The sequence below is a fragment of the Oryctolagus cuniculus genome, chromosome 11 (assembly GCF_964237555.1).
Source record: "Oryctolagus cuniculus chromosome 11, mOryCun1.1, whole genome shotgun sequence".
NCBI classification, from domain to species: domain Eukaryota; kingdom Metazoa; phylum Chordata; class Mammalia; order Lagomorpha; family Leporidae; genus Oryctolagus; species Oryctolagus cuniculus.
This window is the reverse complement of record NC_091442.1, coordinates 77,678,292-77,691,238: the sequence shown is the minus strand read 5'-3', so window position 1 is coordinate 77,691,238 and position 12,947 is coordinate 77,678,292. Positions and strand designations below refer to the sequence as shown.

At 41.5% G+C, this 12,947-nt stretch overlaps 1 protein-coding gene across 11 annotated transcripts in view; it reads left to right on the top strand.

The window, feature by feature from the left end:
• Positions 1 to 3,948: 3,948 nt before the first annotated feature.
• Positions 3,949 to 12,947, top strand: part of CAPS2 (calcyphosine 2) — a 50,083-nt gene continuing 41,084 nt past the window's right edge. The window contains exons 1-4 of one of the 11 annotated variants that reach the window (XM_070051466.1): positions 3,949 to 4,209; positions 4,424 to 4,512; positions 7,383 to 7,497; positions 11,440 to 11,518. In XM_070051466.1, the coding sequence (XP_069907567.1) occupies positions 11,445 to 11,518 (74 nt within the window). In that variant the 5' untranslated portion in view covers positions 3,949 to 4,209; positions 4,424 to 4,512; positions 7,383 to 7,497; positions 11,440 to 11,444. Of the gene's footprint in view, positions 4,210 to 4,318; positions 4,513 to 7,382; positions 7,498 to 11,439; positions 11,519 to 12,947 lie in introns of those variants that run through there. The other 10 variants (XM_070051465.1, XM_051845690.2, XM_051845689.2 and 7 more) reach the window with 10 other exon arrangements.

The window sequence follows — 12,947 nt, the reverse complement described above, 5'->3', positions numbered from 1 at the left end:
TTCTGCCATTGTCTATTAACCTTGCCACTAAACAAAACAGAAAAGCCTCATGTTGATGAAACTACTTATCACTTTTTAATAGAAAGCAGAAATTAGACAATGAAATGAGAAAATGCAAGGATCATAATGAAAGTTCTAGTGTGTAATAAGGAAAATATTTCTGGTCTATTACTTGCTAATGGAGAGTTGGTATTATATGCTACTTTATTATTACACACAAAGATACTTCAAAGAGTTTGTGGAAAACTGGTAGTAAAAATAAATCTACTTGGGTACAAAATTTTTTGAGATTCATGGTTTTTTCATAATATACATTTTCTATGAAATTCTGAATATTTCTTGTGCATAGTCTAAAGATACATATCAATTTTATGTGTGTATTCAGATCCATACATGGATATGTGATATATGTATGCATCACTCTCTCTCTCTCTCTATATATATATATACATATTGCTTCTAAGGAATTGGCTCACATGATTGTGGGCACTGGGGAGCCCACAATCCATGGGCAAGCCAGCAGTCTGTAGACTAGGAAGAAGTGATGCCTCAATCTTGAGTCCAACAGCTAGAAAGTCAAGCAGAATTTCTTTTTGGAACTCTGCAGACAGAATTCTGTTTTCTTGCAACTTCAGTCTTTGGCCTTCAACTGATTATATGAGACCCGTAACATCAAGGAGAATTATGGTAATCTGCTATACTGAAAGATTATTGATTTAAACTTCAAGCACAACTAGAAACTATCTTCATGCAATATCTAGACTTGTATTTGGCCAAAAAAGTGGTTAGCATAACATACCTACATTGACACATAAAGTTAACAGTCATATCCCTTTATTTCTTTTTTTTTTTTTTTTTTTTTTTTTGACAGGCAGAGTGGACAGTGAGAGAGAGAGACAGAGAGAAAGGTCTTCCTTTTGCCGTTGGTTCACCCTCCAATGGCCGCCGCAGCCAGCACGCTGCGTCCGGCGCACCGCGCTGATCCGATGGCAGGAGCCAGGAGCCAGGTGCTTTTCCTGGTCTCCCATGGGGTGCAGGGCCCAAGCACCTGGGCCATCCTCCACTGCACTCCCTGGCCACAGCAGAGAGCTGGCCTGGAAGAGGGGCAACCGGGACAGAATCCGGTGCCCCGACCGGGACTAGAACCTGGTGTGCCGGCGCCGCTAGGCGGAGGATTAGCCTAGTGAGCCACGGCGCCGGCCTCCCTTTATTTCTTCAAACATTTCATATAAATATCTAGTTACTGATTTTTTTTTCTGGACCCACTGCATTTAATTTATTTATAGATCCTGTTTATAATATATCCTGAACCCAAGTACTTTTTCCCATTCTATAGATAGCCAACATCCTGCTTAGAGCCAATGTCCCTCTACTTTGTCATATTCTGCTACTTTGTTTCTTTGCATCCATTCTTATTTTACTGTAATTTATTTTTATGCAGCTTTCTTGCATACAATTTTTTGTTAATATAAAGAGAACAGATTTCATGCATTCCATAGGTACAATTCTAAGAAGACAACCATATTGCCATCCCTCCCTTTCTGCCTCCTTCAATTCCCCTTTCCTTCGTTTTCTTTCTCTAATTTTTGCAAAAAACATAATTTCAATACACTCTATAATCGCAGGATTAATGCATCACTAGCCATAATATTCAACAAGTAAAAAGTAGAATTTCCACAGGAGTATAAGCAAGGGCTAAAAATGACACTCATTACAGGTAATATCAACTTCAGAGTCCAAGGTATGGCTAACAAGGAACTTTAAAATCTTACCATGGTTAACCCTCCAACCACTTTTTTTGCATTTTTTTCTAGTTCAGCTGCATTTCTCTTACTTTCGCTGCATCCATCAGCTTGATAAGGAAGCTATCTCCTCATTCTCTGTACTTGCTGTTCCCTTTGTCTGCCATGTTCTTTCCAGAGTTCTCCTCAGTGAAGTCTTCTCTGTTGACACTATGTCCCCTACCTGGCAGTTTTCTTCATTGCGTTAATCGCTAGCGGAATTTACATTATTGATTTCTTCAACATTAATCTGCTGTATTCCATTGTAATCTTCACCAGATCAGCAGCATTTTTTCTTCACTGGTTTATTTCTAACACCTATGGTACTGAACCTATAGCCACTAAAAAACAATTTATTGGGTGAATACATGGAAAAATTAATTAGTACTTTGTAAAACAGATTTATCTATTTTATTTGAGAGACAGAGAGGGAAAGGGAGGGGGAGCAGGAGTGGGAGGAGGGGGAGGGAGTTTTACTAGCTATTCCAACAACACCAGCCCATACACTTATCTTTTAATTCTATTTTTTCCACAACATTTTTAAAGTGCACTTGTAATATATAAAACTAAACTTTTTGAGAACACAAGCCATATTACCGTATTTTGTTTGTCATATAGCTCCAAGAAGCTATATATTCAGAAATACGGAAACAATTTAAGTGGACTAAGTCTAGGCCCCAAGAATAGATAAGGGTATGTCCTTATATTATTTTCTTGAATATCTATTTGAGTAATGGCCATGCTTAGGTGGGCACTACAATTTTTTAAAGTGTTTGATAATTTTTATAAGTTTATGTTTAACTTATTTTTATTTTTTTCTGTTTATTTTTGCTTTTCTTTCTGTGTGGGGGTAATAATAGATGAATTTTATGTAGTGCAGGGAAGAAACAGAGGGAATGAGTACAGCACAGCCCTTGAGTTCACTGTTTTTGCTTTAAAAATATTTGAATGTTTCCTGGAAAACTGCCTTCAATCTGCAAATTTAGATGTGTATGTTTTTAGGTGAGCCAATTTTGAAAACATACTACAGATTAGAAAAACAACATAGTTTTATTTACATTGTATTAATCAGCTTTTTATTACTTTAAAATATTTAAAAGGGGCTTCTCTCAAAGGAAAAGGTTTACAGTTTGGAGGTTCACAGCTCAAGTACACATGCCCATTGGTATGGTGTGATGGTGAGGCTGTTAATGTTGGAGGCAGTCAAAGAGGATTACATGTGGGGGGGGGGGCACGGAGAGAGGGAGAGAGAAGCAAAGTCAAAGGAGCTTGAGTACCTAACTCTTTTACAGTAACAACCGTCTGAGGGCAAGCCCACAATGACCTAAAGATCTACGCTGGGCCTGGTGTTGTGGCTTAACAGGTTAAGTCAGGGCCTGCAAAGCTGACATGCCATTTGGGTGCAAGTTTGAGTCCCCGCTGCTCCACTTCTGATCCAGCTCTTTGATAATGCACCCAGGAATGCAGCAGAAGGTGGCCCAAGCCCTTGAGCCCGGTACCCACTTGGGAGACCCAGATAAAGCTCCTGGCTTCTGGCATTGGCCTGGCATTGGCATTGACCTGGCTCAACCCCAGCCTCAGCCTCAGCAACTGGGGCCATTTAGGGAGTGAACCATCAGATGGAAGAACACTCTCCACCCTTCCCTCTCTGTAATAAACAAAGAAGCAAAAAAAAAAAAAAAAAAAAAAAAATCTTTAAAAAAAAACAAAAAAGATCTTGCATAGACCACATAATTACATCAAATCTCCATACCAATCCATTAGCCATTAGCATTTATCCATTAACTGCTAACATAAGACTAGAGTTTTAAGTCTCCATGGGTTTGGGAAGATAAGTCCTGATCAATCAATAACAGAAATATCTTAAACCAGCACTGTCCCTTTATGCTTGAAGAGTTGATGCTCAGAGACATTGTGTACAGAGCAAAGATAAATATTTTTGGCAGAGAAGGAGTACTATAGATGCCTGTTGATTTCTAGATCTGTGCCTTTTCCGTTACATCAACATTTTATATTTTAATTTTACATATACAGCATTTACACACACATATACACACATGTATACAAGTACATATGTAATGTATTTGTATATTTGTGCACATTTAAAGTAATATTATATCTATGTTTGATATCTGTATGTCTATTTGTATAAAATACTGTAGTTTTGTCTTTATAGGTAATTGTAAAATCCTTAAAATATCAAGCTGGGTGCTAGACATACATTAACTGCTGCTTTCTCGAAGATGAAATAATTCAAACAAACGAAGAATTGCCGAGGTGGATCCGCGCCGGGCTTTGGCTCTCTCCCAGGCACGAGAGACTGGTGAGCCTGCTCCAACCCCCTGCCAGGCTCCAGCGGCGCCGCGAAGCCGCTCCCCTCTGAGGCTCTGGGGCTTGCCGCAGAAATTTCAACCCTTTTGGCTTTCGGGTGAGATAGCGAGCCGGAGAGATTTCAGGGCGCACAGGAAACGCAGCTTGGAGGCGGGAGGTTTTGTGGAAGGAACGAAGGGTTTGGACAGTTTGGGTTTTTGTTTCAGGAAGTGAAAGAAATTAGAGACTCAGCGTGAAGCCGCCTGTTGCCAGGCAACCTGCGGACGCCAGCTGGGGCTGAAGTGGAATTGCCCTCTTTTACACTTTTCCAGGTCTCCTGCTCTGGTTCTGGGCTTTCCTGAGCTTGTTGGGTCAGCTCACAGTGGCTTCCCTGTGTCGCCCACCCGTCCAGGGGTCCCAGGTATGAAAGAATGGGATTTCCTTCTAGGACATTGCAGGTGCCATGAAGTATAATTTAGTTAGGAGAGGAGATGACGTGGGGGCAAGGAGGATTATTCTGCTTTGCTGGAAATTAAGAATATCAGGTTCAGTTCGGATCCTCAGTTTGTTAGCACATAGATGTGGTCCTTTTCCTCATTAAGCCTAAATACTACATTGTGTTGACAAATCTCTTTTCTCTCTCCTTGTATATGAGCTTGATTAGATCAATTCATTCTTTGGGTTCTATCAAGCTCTAATTTGGATTAAGAGTATAATAGCCACTAATATTACTAACCAAGAGAGAAATGAAGATCAATGGAATTGGAAACCATAACAGTTTAAAAATGAGGGAAGTGGAAGTGAGTTAAATTCTTCTGTTGGCTAGCACTAAAGATGCTAAACAACATTTATTAAATGCTAACAATGACCATGTCATGACTTGAAGCAGTTTGAGAGTGGACAGAAGCGGTTCCCTCTAACTGGCATCCCTATCCCAACTTGGTGGATATTCAGTGCTTTAGGACAAGCACAACCTTTGGAAAACATTCCAAAGATTGACTCACAACTATTTGTTTGAAATTGTTATTTTTTCCAAAAAGTGTATTTCAGAGGCGGATGGGAGAGAGATGTAGGGATAGAGAAGGAGATATCGAGAAATAGGGGGGATAGAGATGAGAGAGAGATGAGAGAGAGAGAAAGAGAGAGAGAATGAATATGCTCCCATGGGCTGCTTCACTTCCTAAATGTATACAGGGAAGCCAGGAGCTGGTAACTCAGTCTGTGTCTATGTGTGTAGCAAGAGCCCAATTACTTGAGCCATCATATGTTGCTACCCAGGGTCTGTATTAGCAGAAGGCTGGAAAATCCAGAGCTGGTTGGGGCACTGAACCCAAGCACTGTTTGGGAAGCAGACGTCCCAACCAGTAGCTTAAGTGCTAGACCAAACATCTACCTCAGAAATGGATTATTGTGCTACCAAGTTTAGATTTCTTTTGTTCTTTAGTTCCTGCAATAATTTCTCTAATTGTTTCATTACCTATTATCAGCAAGGGTATAATACTGGAAAAAGTTCTGAAACCTGTGTGTGAATTCAGTCTCTGCAATACCTGGCAAGCAACATGGCAAAGTAAAATTAATTCTGTGAGCCTCAGGTTGCTCAGTTTGAAAATCAGGTTTGCCGGTGTTGTGTTGTGGTGTAGTGGGTAAAGCTGCTGCCTGCAACGCCGGCATGCCCTATTGGCACCAGTTCATGTCCTGGCTGCTCCACTTCTGTCTTCCTGCTAATGTGCCTGGGAAAACAGCAGAAAATGGCTCAAGTGCCTGGGCTCCTGCACCCATATGAGAGACCTGGAAGAAACTGGGCTTCTGGCTTCAGTCTGGCCCAGCCCTAGCTGTTGAGGCCATTTGGGAAGTGAACCAGCTGATAGAAAAACTCTCTCTCTACCTCTGTCTCTCCTTCTCTCTCTCTCTCTCACTCTCTCACTCTTTCAAATAAATAAATAAATTTTTTAAAAGAAAATACGCAGATTGGGCTGAGTTATCTCTGAAGTCCTGTCCAAATCCTACACAGGTTGAAGTGCCTTGACCTCCCTAATTCTGTACTTCTCAGAGTGTTTCGTAGATGATGACATTGAACAATTTTACTGTGTTTAAGTGAATTGTGTCATGTAATTCTCAGTTAACTCCCATCTGCATTGACAGAACTTGCTTATTTACCAATATTGATTAAGTTTCTACCAATTTCCAAGCTTTCTGCTAAGCCGTGAGGTATAGGCTGAGCAAAACCAGTAGTCCTTGCCTTCAGGAGACTGACTTGCAGTGTAGTATCAAAAAAATAATAGCTACCATTGAATGCCTTAAACTCCATATCTGATTGTTTGAAGACAGAATTCATATGTTGGCATTGTGATTCTCATAATTAGGTACAGAGGAGTGAAACTCATCTAAGAATATATTAAAATATGGGGCTGGGCATGTGGCACAATGATTGAGTCTCTGCTTGGGACACATGCATCCGCTATCAGAGTGACTTGTTTGAGCTCTAGCTCTTTTGTTTCCAGTCCACCTTCCTGCTAATGTGTACTCTATGAGACAGCAGGTTATGTCTCAAGTACTTGAGTCCCTGCCAACTCACATGGAGAACCCAGATTATGTTCTGGGCTCCAAGATTTGGCCTGGTGTAGCCTCATTTGTTTTAGGCCATTTGGGGAATGAACCAGTGGATGCAAGATATTTTTTTGTCAGTCACTCTTTCTCTGTTCCAAATAAAATGAAAAAAAAAAAAAAGAATGTGTACAGGTATTTGGTGATGCATTTATTTATTGAGTAAATATTTATTAAAGAAAAGAGGGCTCAGTAGATGAATTGAAGGGAATTGTGTGTAAGAATTAGTAAGGAATAGGGATATCTTTCAAGTAAGAAGACTTTTAGAGTCAGCTGCATAGTATCTTCACTTCTCTCAGATTTATGCCTTCTTGATGTCCTCTGTCTCTGACTCTGATCTTGCCGTCTTGCCTCCCTCTTTTAAGGACCCTGGTGGTTCCCTTGAGCTCACTGGAGAGTCCAGGATAATCTCCCCATCTCAAAAATCTTAATCGCAACTGAAAAGACTCATAGCCATTTAAAACAGCATTATTTAGATAGTCCAGGCCAGGGATGAAGACCTGAACTTCTGTGGGAACTCTTTATTGAGGCTATCATAGGGAATAAAATAATTACCCTATAAAAATGGACTTTGGTAAAAGAAGCAAAAATGAATAATCACAGGATTTCTTTTCTGTAGAGGAGTATTGTATAACTTGTATGTCATGTTTAAATTTAGAGTCAAATTTATCATTTTATGTTTCAAAGTACAGAATACTGCATGAGAAATACATGAACTTGAATGGATTTAGAGGTTAAAGGAGTTGCTGCTTCTCCTACGAACCAAACCCAGCCATTCTCTGGAAGAAAGAAGCCACTAGAAGTATGTAAACTATATGAGTTTCCTCTTGCAGGATGACTTATTTACAATTTTCCAATCCCTCTCCTCAAGTTTTTACAAGTACTTACACTCATAAATATTTAGGATCAGTATTTCCTAGATTTGAATAATGGAAGCACCAAAGTTGAATATTACTTGGTATAGAGATGCTGCATAAGTGCCTCTCAGGAGGGCTTAACCCCCTGAAAATAGAGGCACTGCCACAGTTACTGCCTATGCCAAAACAGGCCTGGGACGGGCACACTCACCCCAAAGGAATGTGGCAGCAGGAGCAGCAAGGGGCTAATGGACGTTAACTGGTACCTGGAGTATTTTCGGGAATTTGTAAATTTGCAGGAGCATCTAAATGGGCATGTCTCAGGATTTACAACACAGCTCTAATCCCTATGTTAGACCACCAGAACCAATTCCTTTCCCCAAATCCTTAAGTTGATGTATAACCTTGCCTACGTGTCTGCTGGCTTGTAGACTTGCTGGTACCCTCTAAATAAAAGTGGGAGCACATAGCTATCTAGTGGCACGCTCTTAGAATGGTCACTCCCAAGTCCTGTCTCCTTATTTGATAAACCGCACAACTTGGAAACTCCACTGCTTGAGTTAGTTTTATTTTAAAAAGTTGTTTTTTGTCTTATTTTTATTATTTAAGAATTATCTGTACATCTACAAAAAGTATGTAAAAAGTAAAAATACTAGAAAGAAGGAAATGCTGTTTTTTCCATAATTTGGATGTACCCTGTTAATATTTTGGTGGATTTATGCATAATTGGTACACATTATAAATTGAATATATTATTTTATCCTATTTTTTATTTAATGTAAAGCATAAACATTTTAATGTAATTTGTAAAACTAACAATACTTTTAAATGATTGTATTATATAATATATATTTATATTCAGAGGAGGCCTAAAAGATAAACCAAACTTACTTTAAAACTTACTTTATGGGAGCTGGCACTGTGGCGCGGCAGGTTAAAGGCCCAGCCTGCAGCGCTGGCAACCTGTGTGGGCACTGGTTCGAGTCCCAGCTCCCTGCTAATGTGCCTGGGAAAGTAGTGGAGGATGGCCCAAGTCCTTGGGCCCCTGAACCCACGTAGCAGACCTGGAAGAAGCTCCTGGCTCCTGGCTTTGGAACGGCTCAGCTCCAGCTATTGAGGCCGTTTGGGAAGTGAACCAGCAGTTGGAAGATCTCTCTCTCTCTCTGTCTCTCTCTCTCTCTGTCTCTTCTGTCTCTCTGTAACCCAGCCTTTCACATAAAATAAATAAATCCTAAAAAAGTATATCTCCTTGCTATTATTATTCCAAATGCTGGATACCTACTATTTATCAGTGAAGTTGACGAATGTCTGAATAACTGGTATTACTTAATTCTTACAACAAACCATTGAGGTGGTTGGTATTACTTGCTTGCTTTTAGATGTGGAAGAACTGAACCTCTTAGAGATATTGTGATGTGCCAGGATTTATTTTTTAAAGATTTTTTTTTAATTTGAAAGACAGAGTTACAGAGAAAGGTAGAGACAGAGAGAGAGGTCTTCCATCCGCTGGTTCACTCTCCAGATGGCTGCAATGGCCGGAGCTGAGCTGATCCAAAGCCAGGAGGCAGGAGATTCTTCTGGGTCTCCCACGTGTGTGCAGGGGCCTAAGGACTTGGGCCATCCTATGCTGCTTTGCCAGTCCATAGCAGAGAGCTGGATTGGAAGAGGAGCAGCCAGGATTCGAACTGGTGCCCATATAGGATGCCAGTGCTGCAGGCCAGGGCTTTAACCTGCTGTGCCACAGGATTTTGAACTCTAGTTTTGACTTATTCTTTAGGCTGAATTGAACTCTCTCCATTATATGAAGGAGTAACTCCTTTGGGGATCTTAAGGTGCATTATGTTGTGGATTAAATCTGAATGCCTCAATAATTTGTATTAAAGCAAAATTTTCTCTTAAAATATCAAATGCAGTATTATGGCTTCCCCCATTCTGTTATTTAGATAGTGTATTATGGATCTTCAGTTTGTTTACTGGTCAGTTGTTAGGAAAAGCTCAAGATTTAAGTTATTTATTTATTTTTTTGACAGGCAGAGTTAGACAGTGAGAGAGAGAGAGAAAGGTCTTCCTTCCGTAGGTTCACCCCCAAATGGCTGCTACAGCCGGCGCACTGCGCCGATCTGAAGCCAGGAGCCAGGTGCTTCCTCCTGGTTTCCCTTGCAGGTGCAGGGCCCAAGGACTTGGGCCATTCTCCACTGCATTCCCAGGCCACAGCAGAGAGCTGGACTGGAAGAGGAGCAACCGGGACAGAACCGGCACCCCAACCAGGACTAGAACCCCGGGTGCCGGTGCTGCAGGCGGAGGATTAGCCTAGGGAGCTGCGGTGCCAGCCAAGATTTAAGTTCTTTAAAGAAGGGTTGCTCATAACCTTTCTTTGTGCAAATAATACCTGGCATACCTTCACACTCTGGACTTTATTCCTTTCCACATGATAACTCTTGCTTGTGGGTCCATGCCGCTCACATTGTTTTCTGGCTGAAGCAGTTTCAGTTTTTTTCCTTCTGTTGATCTGGTTGTCTCTTCCTCATCCTTCAGAGCTTCCTGTAAAAGCTGCCTTTTCCTTCCTTCCTTCCTTCCTTCCTTCCTTCCTTCCTTCCTTCCTTCCTTCCTTCCTTCCTTCCCTCCGTCCCTCCGTCCCTCCGTCCCTCCGTCCCTCCTTCCCTCCTTCCCTCCCTCCCTCCCTCCTTCCTTTTCTTCTTCTTTTTTAAAGATTTATTTATTTATTTGAAAGTCAGAGTTACACAGAGAGGAGAGAGGCATAGAGAGAGAGAGAGAAAGAGGTCTCCATCCGCTGGTTCACTCCCCAATTGGCCACAACAGCCAGAACTGCGCAGATCTGAAGCCAGGAGCCAGGAGCTTCTTTCGAGTCTCCCACGTGGGTGCAGGGGCCCAAGGACTTGGGCCATCTTCTACTGCTTTCCCAGGCCATAGCAGAGCTGGATCAGAAGTGGAGCAGCCAGGTCTTGAACTGGCACCCATATGGGATGCTGGCACTGCAGGCCAGGTCATTAACCCACTGTGCAACAAATCCGACCTCTCCTCTCCTCTCCTCTCCTCTCCTCTCCTCTCCTCTCCTCTCCTCTCCTCTCCTCTCCTCTCCTCTCCTCTCCTCTCCTCTCGTCTTCCCTCCCCTCCCCTCCCCTCCTCCCCTTTTTCCTCTCTCTCTCTTTTTTAAAATATTTATTTATTTATTTGAAAATCAGAGCTACACCGAGAGAGGAGAGGCGGAGAGACAGAGAGAGAGAGAGAGAGAGGTCTTCCATCTCCCCAGATGGCCACAACGGTCAGAGCTGTGCCCATCCGAAGTCAGGAGCCAGGAGCTTCCTCCAGGTCTTCCACGTGGGTGCAGGGGACCAAGGACATGGACCATCTTCTACTGCTTTCCCAGGCCATAGCAGAAGCTGGACAGGAAGTGGAGCAGGCGGTGCCCACATGGGATGCCAGGCGCATCAGGCCAGGGCGTTAACCCATTGCACTACAGCGCCGGCCCCCTCTTTTTTCTTTCTCCCCTCCCCTCCCCTCCCCTCCCCTCCCCTCCCCTCCCCTCCCCTCTCTTCTCTTCTCTTCTCTTCTCTTCTCTTCTCAGCTTTCTAGTTTCCTAGAGTGGGTGGGCACGCATGCTAACTTGTTGCTGCCTTAGATTTATTTTTACCATTACAGTTTATTTCCCCAGCAGAGGAGTGCTACACAACTGGCAATTATCTCTTGCTTATCATTTATCTGTGTCCTAAGCAAAGTAGAGAGGAGATTAATAAGTATTTCTTACTTGGAGTGTACTGGGTAAAATCATAATTGGCATTTGTGCCTTGACTCACATTAGTTCATTGACTCTTAAAATATCAAGGGTTTATGTGTACTGATTTTAATTTTTCATTTTTAAATTAAAGCAAGGATGGACTTCTGGACCATGGGCAATTCAGAATGCTTACCCACCTGTGTGAGTTACTTTTCTTCACATTGGAACTGGTGAATGGGCAACTATTTATTATACATTAATAAGTGAAAAAAGAGCAAAATTATATATGTAGCTATGATTGTGAACCACTGAAAACTTTGTACTCATACAGATGACCCAAAAATTATTGTTCCAAAATTAATATAGCTCTTGTCATAGGATGAAAGCATTACAGCTAATATTTTGGTTGTTTTTATTTTCTTTAATATTCTTACATTTTCTTGAAAGAGATAAATATTTATTTAGAAAATTCAGATAAATGGATTTATTAAAGAAATATATTTTTCAAAAAATTACAATTGATATACTTAAAATTGATTAAGTAGTAAATCTGCTTGTGCTTTATTTTGATATTAAGGAATATAATAATTTTGTCAATCTCATTAAATTTATATTTTTGGTTTAGAATACATTTTTTTTTTTTGACAGGCAGAGTGGACAGTGAGAGAGAGAGACAGAGAGAAAGGTCTTCCTTTGCCGTTGGTTCACCCTCCAATGGCCGCCGCGGCTGGCGCGCTGCGGCCGGCGCACCACGCTGATCTGATGGCAGGAGCCAGGTACTTCTCCTGGTCTCCCATGGGGTGCAGGGCCCAAGCACTTGGGCCATCCTCCACTGCACTCCCTGGCCAGAGCAGAGAGCTGGCCTGGAAGAGGGGCAACCGGGACAGAATCCGGTGCCCCGACCGGGACTAGAACCCGGTGTGCCGGCGCCACAAGGCGGAGGATTAACCTAGTGATCCGCGGTGCCGGCCTAGAATACATTATGTTTTATATTTACATATTGTTGCCTTTTACAATTTGGAGTGTCTGATCATTATGTTCTTTCAAGTATTTTAGATGACACAGCTTCTTGGAAAACACAAATCAAGAACAGTAATTTATTGTCCTCAGTAGTGTGACATTAACATTTTTGTAGATTAAAAACAAGCAAATATCAATAATTTCATGAGGGTCTACATGCTAATCTAGATATAAGAAAAGAATTAGGCTTAGATTTTTGGGTACAAGATGATGAGTGGGTGTTTTATCTGTGTGCTGGTAAATATTTTAACAACTGCTTTTCTGAGAAGTGTATTGTAAATTTATTATAAATTTTACTTTTTTATTGCAAATTAATTTAAGTACATTTTATGATTATAACTTTTATTGGTATAAAAATGTGTACCAAGAAATATACAAATGTTACTAAAATGGGTAAACTATTTAGATTCAGTATACCTTATTGGTTCTCCTGGAATGCTTGTGTGTGTGTGTGTGTGTGTGTGTGTCTTTCTTTCTTTCCTTCTTTGTGTCAGTGCTTCCTTCCTTCCTTCCTTTCCTTCCTGCCTTCTCTCTTTGTCCCTCCCTCCCACCCATTCTCTTCCTTCCTTCCTCAGTCTTTGCTCCTTCCTTCCTTCCTTCCTTCCTTCCTTCCTCCCTTCCTCCCTTCCTCCCTTCCTC